We start from the raw sequence: 23354 nt of genomic DNA on the forward strand, positions 1-23354 counted from the left end.
TTTGCCTTCTTTGTTCTTGTAGGGCTGATTCAAGCAAGATGACACAGCCCATGAGGGGGGACCAGGCCCACCAGCCGACCCCGGCCCGTAAGTCTGCCAGCTTGTCCTCGCCAAGCGCAGCTCGCCGCCTCTACCGCAACTTGTCTGGAAAGTTCCGTGTGAGCACCAATCCCTCTGCCTTGGAGGACAGCGTGGTGTCGGGACGGGGAGGAGACAAGGAGAGACTGCGCAAAACCACCATAGTAAGTCCGAGGCAACGTCGGAATAAAATAATAATCACGGGGACGTTGTTGTCTAAAAATAGACTGGGAAGATAGTATTAACATCACATGCTCTTGACCAGCTCCTTTCTTTTGTAGCCAAACAAGTTTAAACACTGTGGGTGTGTGAATTCACCGCTACGACTCAGCAGTATTCTTCTTGAACGCTCCACAAACTGTCTCTGTGTCACAGTTCCAGAGCAATGAAGCGCTGTTTGAGGCAGTGGAGCACCAGGAGTTGGACTTGGTGCAGCTGCTGCTCTCCCAGTACAGTTTAGAGGAGCTGGACCTCAACACCCCAAACAGTGAAGGCCTCCTGCCCCTGGACATCGCTATCATGACCAACAACGTGCCCATGGCTAAGCTGTTGCTCCACGCCGGTGCCAAAGAAAGCCCCCACTGTGAGTAGAGGAACGCACCGCGCCTCTCATACAGTTCCACCAAGCTGGAGAGTACATTTCAGCTCCCTGTAATACCAAAAGGAAACAACTAAGTGCTATGAATAATCATCGTTAAGGTATCCGTCCGGACCGGGGAATTTTTATTTATTTTTTTTATTTATTTTTTTGCTTTGTGTTGCCAGTTTCAAAAAAATATCTCGATATTCTTTAGCGACTTCATATTTACATCCATACAAGTGAGACCTTGATTTGTGAGTGTCACTATAGCAACCATGCTCTCGGTAGAAACGGAGGCATTAATGAAGCCTATGCGTTCAGCACAGTTTTGTCACGACACAGCAGAAAGCAGCTACTGATTTTGTTTTCGCTTTAGCTGGCGCCTCGTGGCAAAGCGACATAGCGCCTCTTCTCCGTCAACATCCGATGTTGCCAAAGTAGCTCGCGGAGTTGCTCCCAAGCAATGAGTCACGTTCGCTAACTGACACGATCGTCTACCTTGTGTGTTGTGTGTGTGCTATGCCGGCAAAAGACAATAGATTAAAAGCGATGGCGTGGCGGTAATCACGCCGCAGTGTTTGTTTAGTCATCTGCATAATCTGCTGCTCCGCTCTTTTGTTAATGATTAGAACGCGGCTCGTACGCAGCCACACACGCTACGCACACACACTGATCCAGACGTGCTATAAAGGTGTCGTTAAATTGAGAACACTTGACTGGAATGCGACGTTTATAGAAAATTGAAATCTTATTACATTTCTAAGCATTAATCATGAAAAGGATTTGAGAGAATTTGAATTAAAGTTATGAGTTGAATTTGAGTTGCAAGATGAATTTGTTTCGTAAGCATGCTTGCTAATTGTTAGCATGTCAATGGCATTTCTTATTGTATGTTAGCATTAAGAGGAATAAGCGGTTCAGGAAAATGGATTGGCGGATGTTAGCATTAAGCTAGCGGTTAGGGCATTTGTTTAGGCAGTTTTAAAAACACACTTTTTTGTGTTTGACTGGAATTTGACGTTTACTGAAAAATTTAATCTTACTACATTTCTAAGAATTTGTCATGAAAATGATATGATAGAATTTGAGTTATGAGTTGAATTTGAGTTGCCAGTTGAACTTGAGTAATGAGTTGAATTTGTTCCGTGAACACGTTTGCTAATTGTTAGTATTTCAATAGAATTTCCAGTTGTTTGTTAGCATTAAGAGGAATAAGTGGTTCAGGAAAATGGGATGGGTGGATGTTAGCATTAAGCTAGCAGTTAGGGCCTTTGTTTAGGCAGTTTTAAACATGTAAACATTCAATAGAAGAGGCATTAAATAGCTTGTGAAGTGACTTTCAATGATGACGCGTATCTCAAAAGGCTGGACATGCAACTATTTGAACTTTTTTGCACCCTCAGCAGCTATTTCCAGCAATCCAAAAGTCCATTTCCAAATTAGGATTCGGGTGACTGCCCCTTCAATCCTAGCTTGAACCCCGACCTTAAACCTCAACCCCAGCTGTTGCATTACCAAGCAAGAGTTGAAGCGTTGCGCGCGCGCTGGCCAATCAAAGCGACGGCCGACCCCGACCGGCGGAGACGCTCGCATTAGAGGAGAAGCCCGCCGCAGCCAGCGAGGAGACACTAAAGGGGCCACGCAATCAAACAGCCAGATGGACATTTTGACACAGAGCTTTAAACTTACTGTCAACAGTGGAATCTAACGCTCAACAGTGGAATCCACTGTGAACAAACGCAGGCCACACAGACTAAACACAGACTCGCACCAGTCCTAAACACTTGGCGTGTGAGGGGCCGCCAAAAGAAGTACAATATGCTATTGTCTAACCCTCAGACCGTAATTCTGCTTTACCTGCTGGGGCAGTCTTTTGATTACAACGGAATAACCATGAAAAATCTACTGAGCATTTGTACTTCCCCGTTGCTGCTTAGGTGTCACATTTCTTTTACTGCTGTTTTGTTTTGCTTCATTTTGAGTGAAATAAATGATTGCGATTGTCCACATTGTTTTAGTCAAGCCCTTTGAGACGAAACATTCCTCCCGTGGAGGCGCTTTGGCGCTGCGGTTCGTGATTTAAATAGATCAAAATGTTCCACCACTTTTGCAGAAAAAAAAAAACTTAAAGCGGCGACTTAAATGTATACTCCCACCATTTTGTTTTCCCCAAGAAGAGCAATTGTCTGGCCCACCGCTCTCACTTTCACACAGTCTCCTTCTGGATGTTGTCATCGCTCCACAAGAAAAGCTCGGTTAAAATGTTTATTGGGACAACAAAAAGCGGCCTGCAAAAATGACTTGATGTCAGGATTTCCCGCACTGATGTTGTATTGTTTCATTCGTTGCTTCGTGTCTCTTGGTTAACCATGTTTATTCTTTTCGTCCAAGTCGGCTTTATGAAAGACAATTGTTTCAAAGCAGAAGAATTGAGATTTATGCTCAATGTCTTTGAAGAATATTAAATTGGGGCTGCTTCTCTTTTATTAAATAGCTAAATGAACTGTTTGTACAGTTCTTTGTACTTTGGCATATACAGTACACAGGATTGTGATGTGGATAATACTGGATTTGCGTTTAACTAGTTTGTCGAAAGACAAAGACATGATGTTGGGTCTGCGATGACACAAAAAAAATCATCAATTAGTGCTGTCACTCGAATATTTTTTAGAATTGATCAATATATCGATTATTTAATCGATTAATCGGCTAATCGGATTAATTTTAATTTTGCATTAAAGTGTATTACAGAACCATTTTTTCCCTGATTACTGTTTTTTAATCAGTGATTGGTGTTTATTTCGTACTTCATATTCGTATAGTGATTTAAAAAAAAAAAAGTGGTGGGGGGGTTTTGATGTTGTACTATGTTCTTGGTTTGGTAATTTTTTTCCAAAGTAAAAACAGATGTTTGCTAATGTCTTATTTTGATTAAACACAAAAGATAACCATTATTCTTTCACGAAGGACTACAGAAATCAGTGAACAATTACTATTAATATGCTGAAATCCGAGGATTTGGACAATTTTAAATAAAAAATGACTTCAAACGATTATTCGATTATTAAAATAGTTGTCGATTAATTTTGACATCTCTAATATCAGTAAATTAATGTGGCTAGAAAGCAAATTGTGATAGTCTCTCTCACCGAAATTCCAACAGCTCCCAAACCTCATCCACACTCTTTCCGTTATTCTTGCTAGTTTCCTCTGGTTGTGGCATTTTACTTATTCTGTGACAATCCTGACATGTTTTTGTGGTAAAAAAAAAAAAAACGGCAAAATCCAGTATACTGTTGTGGAGCTTCAAAACCTAATCCAGGTTCACAGTTTTTGGTTGCAGTCCTCAGTCGGTAAGCACCTTATTCGACTTTTCCGACTGTTCTACTAACTGTTTAAAAAAAATGGATTAGCGACTTTAATTCTTGTTAAGAAACCGACAACATAAGCAGAATCATTTTCAATCTTCATGTCTAACTGTCGCTTGCTGTGTTTCTCAGTTGTGAGCTCGGAGGGCCGAGCGGTCCACCTGGCCACCTTGGTGCAGGAGGCCGAGCAGCGGGTGTCGGAACTTCAGACCCAAGTGGTGGGCGGCGTAGGTCCCGGAGAACGGGAGGGCTCGGACCGTGAGCGTCAGCTCAAGGCCTGGGAATGGCGGCTGCGGCTCTTCAGACGCATGCAGACGGGCTTCGAGCACGCAAGTAAGGTTCCAGCGAGACTTTGATGGCGGCTACAAAGGATTTGGGGAACCTCTGAGGGAGGCTTACAGCAGCCCCTTCGCCAGTCGTTTTTCATTTTTTGACTCCTTTTCTCAACTGCGATTCTGTCTGAGCCAACTTAATGACTTCCACACTAGGATGTTGAGTGTGTGTGTGTGTGTGTGTGTGTGTGCGTGTGTGTTAATTTTTATAGGCACTTCATGACACATTTAGTGGCTGGGGAGACAGCCACCCCGCAAAAACAGACACTCACACGCACACACGCCCCTAAAGCCAAACCAATCTGCACTTTGATGTGAGAGTGATTTTTTTATTTTTTTATTCCTCCCCACTTTATAATTCCACCCGCTCATTTGATTTGATTTGATTTGATATGCACAAAAAAAATCATTCTCCTTATGTCCAAATGATGTTTATCTTATCTTGTTCACAATGATCCCCATCTGTGCGCGTTTGCACGCTGAGCGGCCCGCCATTACGACAGTGACAGTAAATTGCTGCAATTTCACACGAGAGCGAGCGCCGCATTGTGCAACCGAGGACATGATGTCATGAAAGCGATCCGCCGCGGCTCCATTGCAACGCGTTGTACGATCGTCCATCTGGCTCACTTCGTTTTTTTGTCTTTTTTTTTTTGTTTGTTTTTATCTTTTTGTGCGTCTCCACTTAGACCCTCCGGAGACCCCTAACGCGGCTCGCTTGTCTGTCAGCAGCAGCACCAGCCTAACGGTCGATTTCCAGGAACCCCAATGCGTCAACTCGGCTGTGGTTACCAAATACAAAGGTCAGGCGCTGTGCCGGATCAAGCCGACGTCACAGTTGTCTGAGAAGATGCCAAATGTTTGACGAATGCTTTTCTTAACCCCCGACCACAAAATACAGTAGTATTGACCCCTCCCCCACCCACCCCCCTCGTTTGTGATTGTGGATGTGTTTGTGTTTGCAGTGAGCTGGAGCTCCACGCCTTCCTTCAGCTCTGTTCTGGGAGAGGCGGTGGTGGAGGACGCCACTGTGCTGCAGTGCAACATCACTGGACTCAACTCTGTAAGTTCCGATTGGAATTGCGAATTGAAACAAACACTCAATTAGTCATTAAAAAAAAAGGGCTATCTTATTTTCTGTTTATATTGTATCATATCTTTTTGCTCCCCAAAAGGTATAAATAAGTTCTATTTTAAATATTACCATGCTCCTTTTTTTTTTATGCTAGAGCATACAGAAGGCTTTGATGCAGCCTCTGGACTGAAGAGAATGCTTGAAACAATGGTAGTTATTACAAAAACGGCCAGCAGGTGGCAGCATAGTATAAGAGATCAACCAGGGCCATGTTGCAAACAAGCTCTTTCCCCCACTGTTTAAAACAGATTTGTAAATAATGATGAAACTTAGCTATTTTCTAATGCTAATTGAATTGATAGAAATATTTTATTTTTTCAAAAAAAAAAGATTTTGGTTGGTTCCACATTTGTATAGATATAGAACATAATATTCTGTGTGGCTTGCAAAATCTGTCAAAATCCAGTAAATGAGTTAACAATAAAGCATCAGAATTTTGATTTGATAGATATTTTAAATTAGTTTTTATATCTTATATCTTAAATTTTTAGCCATAGTAATCATTACACAGTAAATTTTGATGATTTGGATGACCCAAATATTCCCAAAATGTCAAATCAAGCAAGTCAACATTCAAAGATTGAAACATAAATAAAAGAATGACGAATACAATTACATAAGTGACAAATTCACATCATTTGATCCCACAATGTCCCAAGTTTTCAAATGGTTCTGATCGACATCCCCGCCTCTGCCAAATACTGTTTTGAGTCCAACAAATGGCTGAAAACGGCAAGTTGTTTCCAAGTCGACAAAGTATGAATGTAAATGCATTGGTATGTGGCAGAAAAAAAGAAAAAAGAACAGCAAAATTCCCTCTCCCCCGGCTGCTGGTGCCAAAGCTGGAAATTTAGAGGCTATTATCCCACATTATTTACACACAAACAACATCTCCCGAAGTCCTTTATTACGCGCATCAAACGGCCCACTGAAGCCGCCACCGGTTCAACCGCTCAACCCAAGACTTATGACCTGGCACAAAAAATAACAACACGCACACACACACACACACACACACACACACACACAATTGGGGAAAACCCAGTTTGTTAGCGTTCCAAATGGCTTCTGACCATTGAGTAGCAACAGTTGCCAAACTGCCACCGAGAGCAGCTTGGTAGCCTGCCACCTGATTTATGTCCGGCCCATGTGGACTAATGGACAGTCCCGCCCGTTTGTTTGTGGGAGAGAGCTCGGCGCTTCTTTCTCCTCCCGAGAACCCCGCTGCCAGCCCCGAAGCTCACTCCCGTCACATGACAGGGGTCAAGGCGAGGTCAGGAAGAGTTGGCGGCTCGGTGATTGATCTGGCTGAGAAAGGAAAGGACAGAGGCCTGCTGTCGGCACACTGGGCGCAGATACAGGCACAGCGGCTCCTTGGTAGAAGATTTGCCCTCAGCACACTCATCCATAATAAATGAGCTTATTTTATGTTAACCTGAATAGAAGAAAAAAAAAATCACAACGTACAACAACGACATACTTTTGGTTACTTTTTCAAAGAACACAGGATGTGCAATCAACATCTTTGGTAAATCTCAAAATTCGCCGCATGCCTTGACTGACTGTTGTCCTGTCTTTTCAGGGGACCCCCTATTACGTACAAGTGTCAGCCTACAATATGAAGGGCTGGGGGCCAGCACTCGCTTCGACCCCTGCCTGTGCCACTCCTTCCAGTAAGTCTGGATACTGTACTTATGTAGATTGTTCAGGTGTCTGTACTTTATTTGTGCATTTATTTAACTATTTACTTTTAGTCTCTACAATTGAAAACATACATTATTTTTATTTTCTACTGAACACTTTGTCAAAATAGGCTTTTTTTTTCAAAACAATCTAATTTTAGCCATATTGAAGAGAAATGTTTTATGTTACGCCTATAAGAATGATTTGTGGCAAATGTGTTGTCCTGTGCCAGCTTAAAAACTAGCATTTTGTGGTGTTACAAAATGTTTTTTTCTGTTATCTTTCACTGTTTTAGCATTTTTTCAGTTTTCACAACATGAGCCAAGCTAAGGTAACATGTTGTAGCTAGCATGTTGTTGTTTAATAAGGGCTGGCTAGCTTGGTATCTCTTAAACTTATCATTAGTTTAAAGTTTGCTTGTTTAAGAGCTACTTAGCTAGCTAGCTCTTAAACATCAACATGAGCTAGCTAGCATGTTGTTGTTTCTTAAACATCAACATGAGCTAGCTAGCATGTTGTTGTTTCTTAAACATCAACATGAGCTAGCTAGCATGTTGTTGTTTAAGCACTAGCTAGGTAGCTCTTAAACTTGGTGTTTAAGAGTTAGCTATCATGTTGTTGTTTTAAGCGCTAGTTATCTCGAGCTAGGTCGTTAACAAGTTTAAAGTTAACAAATTGAAAAGGTACATAGCTAGCTAGCTCTTAAACAACAACATAGCTCTTATGCTGCATTCGAGGATGGTCAGAAGTCGGATATATCCGAGTTGGTTTTTCCCAGTTCCGACCTGAAAGCGTTCAAGGCGAAAGTAAACAACCAAAATGGCGGATAGGCATAAATAGCTTTTTGTTTTGGTCCTCAAAACTCATTTGGACCTCCAGCAAACTTGCCTTCTCACAATTTTGCTTCATTTATTGTTTTTATCTTATTTCATAAGCATTTCATACAGTTCAGTAGTTCACCGTATAATTTCATGCAGGGAGATAGCGGCATACTCTCACGTACGTTGTTACGTGAAGTTATGTCGAATATTTATGAATGAAGAAAGCTATCTAGTTTTATACTCGAGTAAATTGTGTAATATACAGTGTATAATAAAAAAAAAAAACTTTTGTAGAATCTTTTACTTGAGGACGAGGATATGAATCAGTAATTCTACTTTTAGCAGCCTTTTGTTTTTAACTATAGTATTTCTACTTCTACTTATGTACATAATGTGAGTACTTTTGCCACCTCTGATGTGTACACGCGTCACGGCTTTCCCACACATTAAGTCCGCCGAGTCGCTGTTCTCATCGGGCGATTCAAGCGTCATGCCTACGTCGCTTTTGACATCATCGGCCGGGCCGACAGCTGGCCTTTCGGCGGGCCCGCCGGCGGGACACCCGCCGCTGACGTCAGAGCGCGTAACCGTAGCCCCGGGGCCGATGTTTGGTGCCGGCCGACAAAAGAAGCTGGCCGGGTTCAGTTGAGGAGTTAGCGGTGAAGTCATGCAACAACAGCTGAGGTGTTGAGGGCAGCGCAGCGTTGGCCGTCTTTTTTGCAAATTGGCACCCTCGTGGCACATCTGGAGGACACATGAACGTGTTTGTGACTTCTTTTTGAAGAGACTGGGCTTTCCCTCTCTCCTTTATTTTTCTCAACTGTCCACCTTCCTCCCGCTCTCCGAGCTAATTTCGATGTTGCGTGTTTGTGTTTTCCATTTGGGCCTACCACTGGAAATATTTGCATGTCTGTGCTGTAGCGCGCGGCGCGGCCCCAACAGTGGGGGCCTTATACCGGGCCGTGGACGCCCATTAAAGGGCCCGCTTGTCCTGTCTGGACAGGCACCTTTCCGGGAATAGAGCTCACCGTGTTTCGGACCCGCTCGCCCTCCGGGGGGCTCCAGGAGTGGGAGTTGGGGTGAGGGTGGTGCGTGATGGTACGAGAAGGGGGCGCGGGGGAGGTGGGTTTATCGCTGACACATCCTTCAGGGAGCAAGCGAGGGATGCAAAGAGGGCAGTCGTGCTGAAGGATCACTTTCTGTGTGTGTGTGGGGGGGGGGGGGGGGGCTAGAAAGAGTGTGTCTGTGTGATTTCTAATGCAGGCCGAGATAGTGAATAGATTTTCAGTATTCTTTTAATGGAACGTACAGACTTTTCATTGAGGCATTCGTAAATGTCCTTTTACTACTTGTGTTTTTATTGCTTTGGGAGGCAAAGTGTGCTGTGTTATGTTCCAGCCATAGTGCTTGTGTGTGTGTGTGTGTGTGTGCGTGTGTCTGCATGTGTGCGCCGACTGTTCTATGTGCGCACGGCTCTCCAAGTGCTCTTAATATACGACTGTATCTGTTTGAGAAGCAGCTAATACAGAGGCATAAATGTTTGGGGGTCCGGGGCAGTTTAAGGACCCAAAACTAGTAGAACCGGAGCTCATTCGCTGCAGATATGTTTGCTTTTTAAACTCCCAAAATGTTCAACCCAATCATATCATTTAACAGAAGTCTGCTATCATTTATGCTAATTCATACAAAAGTCAATCCCAAATAAGCAATTTGATTGGACAAGAATCTCACTCCATTAGTGATGATACGCACTTTTACAGATGTACCGTCTTTTAATTGTACACATCATTACAGCTCACATGTGTTCTAATATTTGTTAATTTGGTTAAGTTACATCATTTGTCAGTGGTTAGCTAACATCACTGTGTGTTGCTAAAAATGTAGTGCCACACAGATGGACATATTTCCCAGAATAACATTTTAATGAAAGTATAAACGAGAAAAAGAGATGTCACCGCAAACCTCCAGGTGTGCTCATGCGCTAAAATGCTAACGTGGCTAAGACTACTTTTTGTAACTTCTGCTCATCATGGACTGGGCACCAAAATGCCTTAAAAAGTAGTCATCCAAAACTCTCCATGGAAGTGAAACGGTAAAAAAGCTGTTTTTGTTCTAATTTATGTCAGTGTTGATGACACTTTGGCTATAGTCAGCATGTGGGCTAACGGCTAACGCCGCAGCTTTTGGCTTACGAATAAATGATCATTTCTTGCCTCATGTTACTGTCGAATCAAAAATGGCGCTTGTAGAACTGTTGTATAGAAGCCTCGTATCGATAACCAAATGATAGTACAAGATCCCTACCACACTTACGCCAAAGACGGATGAACGCAAATTAGCTTATTACGCTAACCATAAACAACCTCTACTACATACCAAGCAACATGCTTTTTGAGGAAGATAACATCTCCCATGTATTATTATTTCAAGTAAAAACCTCTTGACTCAAATCCAAATGGAAAACCCGATAGTGAGTGTATTCTTTCCGCCGCCTTGTTTCGTCCGGCCCTTCGCATTCTCTCTGAGCATATTGACGAGAGTACATGCGAAGTTGTTTGTGACCCACGCCACACACAATGCAACACACTTTCACTCTTTCCAGACTGTCCTACAATGTCGTGTAATGTTAGCATTTGGAACAAAAAAATGGCCATCTGTCATAGTGACAGGTTTGTCCTTAAGGCAGTGGGGAAGTTTTGTGGAAATACAAAAGACTGAATGTAACACCCGATAGGCCTTAATAACTCATGTGCCAGTTCAAAGAGCTCGCGCTACGTGCTACATGTCCTCTTTAGACCCGTGTAAGTAATGCTTGAAAGCGTATACGGACTGATGTTAAATCATAGCGGAACACTGTATTGTGAAAAAGTAGAGGACGGTTTGAGATAACATGACACGCCTAATGTATCGTTTCACTGATCCATCTGGGAAAGAGCGGGGAGACAAACTGCTTGAAAAAAAAAAGAGCGTTCGGCAAGGCGATGTCTTTCGCAGCCATTCAGATGAGTCCAGAACCGTTAGCCTAAATAATAGCAACTGTACGATTAACTTTTGGAGAAAGAATTTTTTTTTTTTTTCTGCAATCTCTCAAAGACAAGGTTTACACTGCAAAACCAGTGACAGTTGATCAGTTGAAAGAAAAAATTGGAATTCCCAATGAATTGTTCTGCAATGTTGTTGAATACATTGGTCGGCTATTTTTTGAAAAATGGTGGAAACCATTGTGACCGTACCTTCAACCACCAAATTTCCTAACGATGCTGTTTTTCCCGCCCCTTGCAGGTTGGAGGGACGTCGACGGCCGCGCGCCCCGGCAAAGAGGCCAGAAGGAGGTTCTAGACCAGCTGCTCGCCCAAATAAAAGATGCCCATCAGAGCTGCGTCTGCCACGGTATAATAAACCCTTTAGATTGATTTATTGGCTGCTAAAAGACTCAGCAGTCATCCGATCCCCGCCATGATTTACATGCTTGAAACCGCAGCCCTTTAAACCAATCAACTATGGATGAGCGTGTGATTTTTAATCCGCCTCAGGGTTTTATGACGGCATTCGATTTAACAAGGGGGGGGGGGGGGAGTAGCAACTTAAAACACGAGCGCTGCAAATATATTTGACCCGCGACGCGAAGGCGACTGCTTAGCGCTGACGGCCGGTGACGTTAACCGGCGACGCGTTTTGAGCAAACACATCAGGATTTTTTCTTTTTTTTTTCAAGCCGCCGCGGTAGTTCACGTTACAGAAAACATTCTCTGTAAACAAACGTGAGCGATGGACAGCTGTATTTGTTTTGTTATTGCCATAAATCACTCTCATAAAACTCTTAAATGAAGCCATTTATGGGTATCATCTCGATTCTCCAAATTTGCCTGGTTGTCGTTAATGCTTCTTGGTTCATGTTCCTCCGTGTCCTTGATGTCTCAGTTTTTCCCACCTTATAAGCGGTGATGGGAGTAACGGCGTTATAAATAAACACGTTAACAGAAATGGCGAGCCATGTAAAAATATACAAGTAAAGCAGTCTTCTTTAACTTCAAGTATAGACATGACTTTTCCATGAACTAAATTAAAGGAAAGAATTTACACATCAACATGGACAAGTTCTTCTCCAGTCGAGCAATTTTTTTTAAACGTAACAAAATAATGACTTTCCCTGGTAACGTATTAAAAGTTTATGAAGAAGCTTTTTGGGAATGAATTACTATAACTAACTTTTTTTTCTTTTTTTTTTCAAAGTAAAAAGTCACCAGTAAATGCGAAATAGCGTACGCATGCAAAGACTGAGAACATACGAATAACTCAATTGTGGAGATATAACGCTAAACTGCTTTTTACCATTTCGTTTTTCGCGATAATTTTTTTTTAGGGGTGGGGGCGTGGCTAAAAGGCCGCTCAGTTAACGCGCTCGGGCCCCGGCATTTGGCGACTCTATATAAGCACCTTTATTCGCATTAGCTCCGGCGCAGTTGCAATACACAGTTAGCTAGCTAACTATGCTAACTCTTTCTTTATGGATAGTCTGATGGCATTGGCGACTTTAGAGTGCCTCATTGGTTTTGCCCTTAGTGTGTGCTTAAATCAAACTTTCTTTTTATAGCACTTTTCATACATTAAAATGCAACTCACAGTGCTGTGCAAATTATTAACACATCCACACGAGCGTCGCACAATTCAATGGTTAAAAGGACATGGCGGGGCACAGAGAAACCATGTGAGGAAAAAACACCCAAATGGATCTCATCCACACCGGGAGGGATGACAGCCCACTGTCGCAGAGAATGACAGAAGAGTGAGGAAGGGGATATGGGCGGGTTTCCACACTGGCGTGGCTCTTTTAGAGTGCCTCGTTGTCACGGACGTGCTCCGAATGTTAAACAAAATAGACACGATATTTCTTGCTGTTACTCTTTCTAAGATTTTTGTACTGTTACTTCCCTCCACGTCAGGGGGCTGCGCACCCTGAGACGCTGCCTCCGAAATAATACCCCGCGTCTTTCCATGACTCAGCTTCCCCTCCCCGCTCGCGGAATACCTCTCCCCTTGGTGACAAAGTGCAGATGGGCTTCTCGCGCACTCCAAACTGTTTATATCGCCAAACACTGGCGGCTGTAAGCTGCTCCCATAAGTGTCAAAAGCTGTCCACACTGACGCTTTTACATGACGGCCGACCGCATTCAGCATTGACGGGCTCGTCCGGCGCTCTCTCTCTCTCTCTCTCTCTCTCTCTCTCTCTCTCTCCTAAACACACTCGCCCACTTACTATTGTCCAGTGTGGAGCGCTGGCGTATGAATGGAGGGATACGCCGTATAATAGTCAGTATTGAGCGCGCGAGCCGTTCTTCAGCCGACGGCTGATTGAGCTTGAAAGTTCAGCCACGGTAGCCAAGGTGCCGTGTCCCCGGGTCATGTTTGTTATTCCTGTCGTAGGCTGGAGTCGGCAGAGGGCATAAATTACGCTGACTTACAGCAGTCGCACACACGCAGGCGCGCACGCCGCCGCGGCAACGCTCATTCCTGTCTACAGTAGAGCCCATACATATACACAGCCGCATAAAGATAGACATAGATACACATGTACGTGAACAGACACAAATATTCAAGCCAATGGACGCCCCCCCCCCCACGCCGCAGCCCACGCCGCCCTCTCCCCCTTGTCCAAACACAATTAATTAAACTGTGAAAGAGGCCTTGACTAACACTGGCACCCCAGCAGTCAGCCCTACTTGTCTGTCTTACTCAGTGTCAAGCGCACGCTGAAGCTCGGCGCGCTCGCGAGAAATCTGACGATTGGGGAGGGGAGGGGGGGTGTTTTTACTCCGCCTCGTGTCCACCTGAAGGGAAAATTAGTTCTCTCGGACTCCTGAATGAGGGGATTTATTGACTCTAAGTGGCCTGGGGGCGAAGGTATGATCACCTGGGAGGGGAGGGAATCTGCGCGGGGTGTCTTAATGAGTCGGGAGGTGCGTTATCTCACCAACGCGCACGCATGCACACACACACACACCTCCCTCTCTCGCCTCCAACCCCCTGAAGGCCCACTAAAAATAAACACATCCCCGCAGACTTAACTGACCTCCCTGTCAGCGAGTGGCGAAGGGTTAAGACGCACACGGGCACGCGCGCACACATGACTACAGCTCCTCGGCTCCACTCGCACGGCCGTAGCTCAAGACGTGCCGTGCTCCGGCGGCTAAAGTATGCGCAGGTAAACACACACGCACGCACGCACGCACGCACGCACACACGCAGTTAGTGTCCCTCCGGGAGTTAGCGAGCGAGTGGTTCCCTCAAGGCCCGTAGTCTGCCGCTGGCTGTCAAATGGTGCCGCGCCGCTGGAGCGCACGAAATGTCAGAAAACATTCCACTTTGAGCGTGTTGTTGAACGTGTCAGGTTTATTGTCAATTAGGTAACAGCCTGTCACCGGAGGAGATGTGTCAGGGCAGAGGTATTCATTGGTGGCAGCCAGTCAAAGTAATGGGCACAATTTGTCACAGCGAGCTGTTAAAAAAACACAACAACAAAAACACACGCACGCACGCGCACGCGCACACACACAATGTCATTTATTCTTGATTCTTGTCCTCACAGAACAGTGCAAAGCTCCTGCGCAGGGCCGAAAACATTCCGTGTCCAAAAGTCTGCGTCATCTCTTTCAACCAAACAGCAAGTTTGTCAAAAGCTTGAAAAGGTAAATGAGGTTTGCGTGTTGGAAGGCACACAATTGTTCAAAAAATGTGAGAGAATGTCAACTGGAAAAAAAAAAAAATCTATAGTCATAACTGTAACAATCTGTTTTCTTTCCAGAGGACTTTATCTGACGTCCATCTTCTACAGAGATGACAATATCTTGGTGACCCCCGAGGACCAGATTCCCATCGTGGAGGTCGAGGATTCCTACCCCAGCTCCCTCATGCAGGATTTCCTTTGGTTTACAAAGGTACACACACTATAGGCTTAAAATTCAGATCACGGTATACGTGGCAAGGCAAGTTTATTTTCTATTCATTATTTCTGTTAACATTCAAGAAAGCAAAGCAGAGAAAACAAAAGTTGCTTACGAAAAAAGAACATACATTGACTATGTTAAAACATTAGTTGACAAACTTTAAAAACATTTACAGTAAAGACATTTCCAATACGTTTAAAATACCTTAATCAAAGGTATAAGAAAAAAGCTAATTTTTTAACCTGGATTTAAAAGCATTTACACGCGGGGTTGACGCGGGGCAGCCTATTCCAATGATGTGCAGCACAACAGTTAAATGCAGCTTCACCATGTTTACTTTGAACTCTGGGTTCAACTAATTGACCCAAGTCTAATTCATCAATCAGCATTTCTTGGATATATGCGTTGCAATTTCAACATAACATTTCAACATTTCGCCTTAGCTTAGCAGTTAGCAATTAGTGAAACACCCCTGGCCGTACATTTCACTTTGATTTATGAAAATTGTGAGGCATTGGTAACTGCTTCGAGACCTGCAATAAAGTCTTTCAGACTCAGACCGTAAACCTAGCAGGAAGTCAGCCATTTTGATTTTATGTTGAATTTGTTTACCATTACTCAAACTCCTCCTAGAAAATGTATCAGATCGTCTTCAAACTTTCATCTAAAAATGTTTAAGACGAAGAAAGTTTTTATTTCGTCGCACGCTTTTGCCATAGTGATGCGGCGTTTTCTTTTTTTTTTCTTAAGTTTTTTTTTTTTTTTTTGGAAGGTCGAAAACTAAGGGAATACATAAGATTTTGCACACACATAAGGCCTGGAAAAATCTTGTCGTTTGTGCCAGTACACCACCTTTGTAACTGCTCACAGCTCTAGATTTTATTTATTTATTTTAAACACTCTAAAAACAGTTGGGTTAAAAATAACCCAACTATGGGTCAAAAATTGAGCCATCCTCTACTTGGGTCGATTTTGACCCGCCTTTGAGTCAAGAAATGGGGTTTTCAGCGTAAAACAACTCGTTTTGGTCATTTTGTATATAAAACAACCCAGAAAACGGATCCATAAAGTGGATCAGTCCATTTTTGATCCATAATTGGGTTACTTTGAACCCAACTGTTTTTAGAGTGAAGAAGGTTACTCTGTCCATGCTCAAACAGCAGAGATGACATTTGACTAATCGAATAGGTATCCTACTTGTGGGAGGAGATTTCCTGGTTGCAGCAGTGTCTCAACCCCACACAGTCGTCTTGTTCGTGCACCCTGCAGACACGCCTGAAGATGCTCCAAGCCGTCTCCCATCTGCAGGTGGGCCTCCGGCACTCCCAAATCGTTTCCATTTCCGCTGGCGGGGGCGTTGCATTTCTGACGCGTTCACGTCTCTCAGGGCATGCTGGGAACGCAAGACCTGGGCCAAGTGTATTTCGAGCCAATCAAGGACAAGCACGGCAACGCCCTGCTGGTGCTCCTGAAGGACATGAACGCTTCTCCCAACCTGGACGGCGTGCGCTGGATGCAGCTCTGCAAACTGCAGCTCCAACGCAAGTCCATTTCCTCCCCCGAGGAGCCCACCGCTCTGGACGCGCTCCTCATCACGCTGCACGTACGTCGGCAGACATTGACGGGGGTTATGGCTCCGTTTTTTTTTGGAAAAAGTGGTCTTTTGTGTTTTTGTTTTGGGGTAACAGCCCGGAGTGGTCAGGAGCGCCTTGTGGTTTATATTAGGCTCATTCTCGTCAACAAAACGGTCAGGAAAAGCCTTGCAGAATGGAATCCGATATGTTTTTGGGGAAGTTGCACTAAACGCCGCAAGGACTCTCAATTGACTTTCTATTGAATGAAAAACAATCACAAGTTTCTGTTTCCAGTTTACATTGAGGGAATGTTAGTTACAATAATAGTAATCATCATCCCGCCCGCTTCTTCTTCTTCAAAGCTGCTCACTCGGGCACTTTCAAACTACAATTGGACGTGTTTATGACGGGCTCCCTCGCATTTTTTGTGGAACGACAAATTCTTCCGTCTGGAAGCAATTCCGCAGTTTTGTTTTGTTTGTAGAACTTATTAAAGTGGATGCGGGTGTTGCAAATGCTGTACTGTCTCCAGCATAAGTCGATTTGGCCTTGTGGTTCCCAAACAATGGCGGACAATTCCCTCTTGGAGAAACCGCAGTTCACTGAAAATACTTGCTTTGTGCTCCATTACCGCCAAACTGTATCGTGAAATACAAATGCATCACAGCCGCTGGCAGGAAAAAAAGGATGACAACAATAAGAGCAACCCAAAGGATTATGAACGATTAAACCAAGCTTTTTTTTTCTTCGTTTTCTAATCCACAGGAGAAGCTTGCTTATCACCGGCGGAGCAGGAAGCTTTTGTCTCCCGGTTTGTACCTGGGATATTTGAAGCTGTGCACCTCCGTGGAGCAGATCAGAGCGCTGGTGCCTCAGAAGCTCCCCAACGTCCTCTGTCACACCAAGATACGAGACAACAATAATGTCTCCAGGTTGGGATCCTTCTGTCAGTGATTCTCAAACTGGAATCGGGGGGGGAAGCCACAGCTTGAGATCTGCAAAAATAATTTGTAGTAAATCATGTTATTTGTTTAAAAAAAATAGGGGCTGGCGTGAAAAATAAAAAGCCTCTGTGACATAACTGCAGTTTGGACAATAACGCTAGTGTCTGATAATGATTCAGTAAAATGTATTACACATTAAAGTAAAAGAAAAAAGTGCTTAAAAGCAAACAGTTTTTAAGATTAAATGTAAACGTATTGAAAAGTTTAATACAACTGAACTGTACTTGATGGGCAACTACCAATATCAGGTATCGGCCCCTTATTCCAAGGCATCAGTTCTCACAAGTCACAACGGCTGTCGTTTTATGACCAGGAATTAGAAATTACAGTAAAATTGCCATTAATTTCATGCAATTTTACAGAAAATGCTAAAACTGCTGGGTCAAAAATGACCCAATTTGGGTCAAAAACTGGACCGACATTGACTTATTTTGTGCAAAACTACACGCTAAAAACGGCTGGGTAAAAATAACCCAACTATGGTTCGAAAATGGACCGATCCTCTACTTGGGTCGATTGGCCCCAACTTTGAGTCAAGAAATGGGTCTTTCAGTGTAAAACAACTCAATATTTGTCAGATTCTTTACTTGGGTCAAAAAATTGGGTCATTTTGTATAAATCAACCCAGAAAGTTGTGTCAAATTGACCCAGAAAGTGGCTCAGTCCATTTTTGATAATTGGGTTACTTTTGATCCAATTGTACCAAGTGTACCCATTTTGTTGCACAAAACAACCCAAAAATACAAAAAAAAATTGGGAGCAACCCACTACTTGGGTCATTTTCACCCAACTTTCTGGGTCATTTTGTACTAAGCAACACCATTTTTTTGTGTTGTTTTGTAGTAAGCAACCCAAAATTGTATACAACTTTGGGTTGATTTGTTGAAGCGAAACAGCCCAAAGTTTGGGTTTTGTTTTAAGACAACCTAATTTTTTTGTTGTTGATTTTGTACAAAAAATCAGGTTGCTCAGTACAAAACAAAAATGAAAATTGTCAAATTGGCCCAAATAGCGGGTCGCTCCAATTTTTGACCCCAAACCACCAAAATTGTGTTGTCTTCAAATAAAAACACAAAAACTCAACTTTGGTTTGTTGTGTTTCAAGACAACAACCAAAAATAGGTTTCTTAGTGCAAACAACCCATAATCAAATTGAACAAATTTTGGACCAAAATTGGGTTATTTTTGACCCAGCAGTTTTAGGGTGAGCAAAAAATGTCTCTCCTGTAAGAGAACAAAAAGTTAAAGTCTCTCTGCGAACATTTAAAACGGCCTCTGCATGAGTTTTATGCGTGCGTGTGTACGTGTTGCTTCAGAGATGAGTGGCAATGGCTGCAGGCCCTCAACTCCCTGGAGGACCCGACGGAGACGGAGGCCGGCGCGCAGGGTAGCCCATCGCCCCTCCTGCACGACATGCGGAGCGCCATCAAGGATCTGATCGCCCACATCAATGTGCCCGGCAACCAGGTCTGAGCAAGATCGCGCTGTGTGGGCCTCCATGACAATACACATGATCGTTTATTGTCTGGGAACATTCGAACCCGCAGAACTTTATTCCAATGGGGGTTTCTGGTCACTTTTGGTTAGACCGCCATCTCCCATGGGTTGTGGAATAGAACTGCAATTTCCCGTCATATTTATTTATTTATTTATTTATTTGGCATTTTCTCAACAGTCTACACACAGTAAACAACCTGACTAAATAAATAAAGACATTATAGAATTTTGCCCAAAATACCATTTATACTTTGGGGCAAATTATAAGTATATATATATACACACATTTTCTGTTTGTCTCCAGGCGCAGGACTTCCGGATCTACACCCAGGAAGTGTTGGAGTTTGGAGACAAGGTTTCCTTCCTTCTCCTCCTGCCTCCTTGCGATGAAGTGTGCACAGCTCCCGGTCAGAATAATCCCTACTCGCCCCGCTCCGGCTTCCTCACGCTGCCCCTGCAAATCTTTGAACTGGGTGAGCGTACGATATTTGACAAGTTTGCTTGATTTCGCTGTGACGAACGCCTTTCATTTACCGTCTCCGCTTCTCCCCCCCGCCAGTCCACTTTAACGCCTATTGCCCCGGTTTCATCGGCCAGTACTGCCGGGTGTCCGCCTTGCTGGAGCTGGAGTCGCTCATGTCCCAGCAAGCCCTGAGGGAGGCTTTCTCTGAAGAAGAGCTCGCCGCTGCCAAGAAGAAGCACCAGCAGCTTCAAGAACACGTTCAGGTACAGAACGCAAGCGGAGCTCGAGTACCGTGGCTTGAGTCCGACTTGTGTGGCTTAATCCCACGTCTGGTTCATTTCCACCAGCAAATGGAGGAGGTGTGGCGTGACGCCAGGTGGATCATGGATGCCTTGCAGTACGCTCGCTACAAACAGTTGACTGCCGGCATCTCCATCGGCGGCTTGATCGACTTCTCCAAGGAAGTGATGCCTGACAAGCCGACCTCCACCTCCTCCCAGCCCGACTTCATGCCGTCCCCATTGCCTTCGCCAGAACCTTGCCGCAAGCATTCAGGTCTGACGCACACTGTAAAAAAACAAACAAACAAAAATAACCCTAATTGGGTCAAAAAGGGACTAACCCAACTTTTTGGGTTATTCAGTTTACCCCGAAATGAGGTTGCTTGAATTAATTCTGTTTCATTAGATTCAACTTTTTGCTAAAATAACACATTAAGTTGGGTCAGTTAATTTTTGACCCAGTTCAGTTATTCTATTCAATTAAGCAAAAAGTTGGGTCAAATGAATACCCCTACAAACTACAAAAGTAACTCAATTATGGATATAAAAAAAAAAAAAAGGACCAATTCACTTTTTGGGTCAATTTGACCTAACTTTCTGGGTAGTTTTATACAAAATAACCCAATTTTTTGACGCAAGTAAAGGATCTGACCAATATTTATGAGTTGTTTTACACTGAAAGATCCATTTCTTGACTCAAAGTTGGGTCAAATAGACCCAAGTAGAGGATCGATGCATTTTTGACCCATAGTTGGGTTATTTTTGACCCAACAGTTTTTAACGTGTTGGGTTGCATTGTGGGTTATTAATTTACTTTGACCCCGTTTTTTGGGTTAAACAAGTGTTTTTCGGTCAGGTTTTTTTGGGGACCCAATTCAATTGGGTTATTCAATTAACCCCAAAAGTTGGGTCAAATGTATAACCCACAAAATGAGTTGCTGTGGGGGTTATTAATTTAATTTGACCAACTTTTTGGGTCAAATAACTGAAAAAGTTGGGTCGGTCCATTTTTGACCCAATTTGGGTTATTTTTCACCCAACTGTTTTTAGAGGGCAACATTGGATGCCTTCTCGGTGCATCTGTAAATAATTGAGTCCACCCGATTCTTTATCGATTCTCATTGGTTGAGGGAATGAAATAATTGTTCACTCGGAATCAAATGACGGAAACTGGTTCTTTTTGGATTCCCATGCCTAAACGTAACAAAATGAAAAGAGTAAAGATCATTTTAGTTTTAAACGTATTAAAATGTTTACTGTTCAGACTTCGCAGGCCTGTCGGACGAGGAGGGCTCCTCCGAGGTCTTCCTCACCACCGACAGCGACTACGACTCCAGTCGGGCCCAGAGTCCCCGCGAGCTGGACCTGCTGCCCCCGTCCCCGCTCTCCACCTCCGCGCCCCTGGAGCCCCGCGGCTTCCTCCGCAGCGACGGCAGCGGCTCAGGACTCGGGATCAGCAGAAGCGGACAAGGGGGGGGAAGCGGAGCCCTGAGGGACTCCACGCCCGACGTCCTGCAGGCCTCGGAGCAGCAGCGAGGCCGCGAGCTCGGGAGGTGCGGCGGGGGCGTCTGCTGCGGGGGCGAGCGGCGGCGGCGGGGCCCGCCCGAGCTTTTTGATAGCGACTTCATCCTGCCAAGTCGGCAGATTGAGCTGTTACACATCACTGAGAAGCGGCAGGCTTTCTGCGTGCGCACCAGCAGCCTGGAGTTCCCCTCGGCCACGTCCGCCAACCAGCAGTCGTACCCCCACCACGCTTCGTCGCCGGCCGCCTCGCCGCAGCAACGTTGGCACAGGCCCTCGTCGGTGGATCGCTGTTGTTCGGCGGAACGTGGCCCGCAGCAACGCCCGCCCGCACGAACGCTATCGGAGGACAGCGGCACTCAGCAGCTCTCGTCCCCGCGACCGGCAGCCCACAGGAAAGGCTCCCACGCCACGCTCAGAGTGTACCCACAATACCGCACGGGCCTTCCCAAGGAGACCAGTGTCAAGGTATGTGGAAATTAGGAATGTCAGGTGATTAAATTTTTTTAATTAATCGCATGACTTCAATAGTTAACTCACGATTAATCGCAAATTTTATATCTGTTCTAAATGTAATGACTGGAATTCCCCCAATTCCGCCTTTCCAAGTAAGGGGCGGAGTCATTAATCGCGCGTTAAAAAATATTAGTGGCGCTAAAGGAACTTTAAATTAACTCAAAATTAATGCACACATTTTCACACCCCTCGTAGAAATAATTTGAATTTCCCCAAATTTGAAATGACGTCATCCTGTCTTGGTTCCAGCTTTGCGTGACCCCTTGCACGTCGGCGGGCGAGATGGTCCAACTGGTGGTGCAAGAGATGAACTCGGTGTCCCGGCGATTGCTCGGCGGCGGCGGCGATCCGGATGAGGAAGCCTTCTACGGGCCCGAACAGCTGAAGCACTTTGGCCTGGTGCTGGTGGTGGACGAGCGGGAAAAGTGGCTGCAGGACGACTTCTGCCCCCTGGAGCTGCAAAACCCCTGGTTGAGGGGTAAGTTGTGCGTGCGCATTAAGGCCTACTCGCCCCTCGCTCTCAAACACGGACGAGCCACCACGGTGTGACGCTTTCAATTCCAAGACTGCGTTATTTTTAAATGATTTTTTTCTTCTGGGAACAAAAGGAACACTTTGAAAATTGTCAACGATGCAGACTTCCATGGAAGACTTTTGCCCTGTAGCCTTGTGTCCACATCCGGTGTATGGTCGACACACTGTAGCTCCAACGTCGGATCTTGTAAAAAAATAAAATAAAAAATACAAATAACGAGCTCAAACCAGCAGATTTGCAGTTTCAAAACAACAAGCAATACTTTTTGTTTTTGACGAGCATCTTCCAAGAATTGTGCTTCTTCAGAAATCGTGTCATGCCGTGCTAAAAAGTTGGACCCGTTCAGTGTTTCGCTGTTTTGATATTACCCACGGTGCACCAGGAAGCGGCGGTGCTTATCCTTCCCCACCAAAGGACTTGAAAGGTGCTTTTCTTTTCAGAGGGGGCGACAAAACTTTCTGGTACAAACCAACAAAGAAACTGCTGACATTCTTCACATTCCGTTCAAACAACTGTTTACACCTCTCACTGGGATTGCAATTTTTCGGGACAAAAAAAAATCGGTGAAATAATTGTAGCAGCAGGAGGAGGTGGTTACCATGACAACCTCCGTGCTCACGCGAGGAAAGAGTTTACAAAGTTTACTAAAAGAACAAAACGTGTGCTTTTGTGCTTCTACTGTATGTTGGAAAAAAAAAAGTTTCAAATTGTGTATTGGTTTTCAACGTTGGCTTATTCTCCTGTGTTAGCGCTTAGCTTCTTTTGTTGTTGTTTTTTTTTTACGAGGGCCAATTGCAAAAAGAAAAAAAAAGAAAAAGGACGACTATGTAAATAGAGACAGTAGAGCAGGTGTTGAATGTATCGTATGTAAAAGAGAGAAAATTGAAAAATGGCAGCCGAGGAGCATCCAAACGCGTTTGCTCGCCTCGTGTTTACAAGCTCTCGGTGGAATCATGAAGGAGACGTCACGTCACTTTTTTGCTAAAATCTATTTTTATTCAACAATAAATGAATATGACCAA

At 44.3% G+C, this 23354-nt stretch overlaps 1 protein-coding gene across 3 annotated transcripts in view; it reads left to right on the plus strand.

Annotated features, from left to right (window-relative positions):
- The window catches only part of ankfn1b (ankyrin repeat and fibronectin type III domain containing 1b), a 128210-nt gene extending 104856 nt beyond the window's left edge, over positions 1–23354 (plus strand). For all 3 annotated transcript variants that reach the window (XM_086065240.1, XM_086065239.1, XM_086065241.1), the window contains 18 exons: positions 23–242; positions 454–661; positions 4159–4359; positions 5048–5161; positions 5324–5421; positions 7076–7166; positions 11280–11387; positions 14584–14683; positions 14800–14932; positions 16130–16249; positions 16329–16544; positions 17281–17447; positions 18836–18986; positions 19321–19489; positions 19576–19742; positions 19827–20034; positions 21025–21749; positions 22047–23354. In XM_086065240.1, coding sequence (XP_085921366.1) covers positions 23–242; positions 454–661; positions 4159–4359; positions 5048–5161; positions 5324–5421; positions 7076–7166; positions 11280–11387; positions 14584–14683; positions 14800–14932; positions 16130–16249; positions 16329–16544; positions 17281–17447; positions 18836–18986; positions 19321–19489; positions 19576–19742; positions 19827–20034; positions 21025–21749; positions 22047–22346 — 3496 coding nt within the window. In that variant the 3' untranslated portion in view covers positions 22347–23354. The remainder of the gene's footprint in view (positions 1–22; positions 243–453; positions 662–4158; positions 4360–5047; positions 5162–5323; positions 5422–7075; positions 7167–11279; positions 11388–14583; positions 14684–14799; positions 14933–16129; positions 16250–16328; positions 16545–17280; positions 17448–18835; positions 18987–19320; positions 19490–19575; positions 19743–19826; positions 20035–21024; positions 21750–22046) is intronic.

The sequence above is a fragment of the Leptonotus elevatus genome, chromosome 20, assembly GCF_054856555.1.
Source record: "Leptonotus elevatus isolate MCC_2025b chromosome 20, RoL_Lele_1.0, whole genome shotgun sequence".
Lineage (NCBI taxonomy): Eukaryota > Metazoa > Chordata > Actinopteri > Syngnathiformes > Syngnathidae > Leptonotus > Leptonotus elevatus.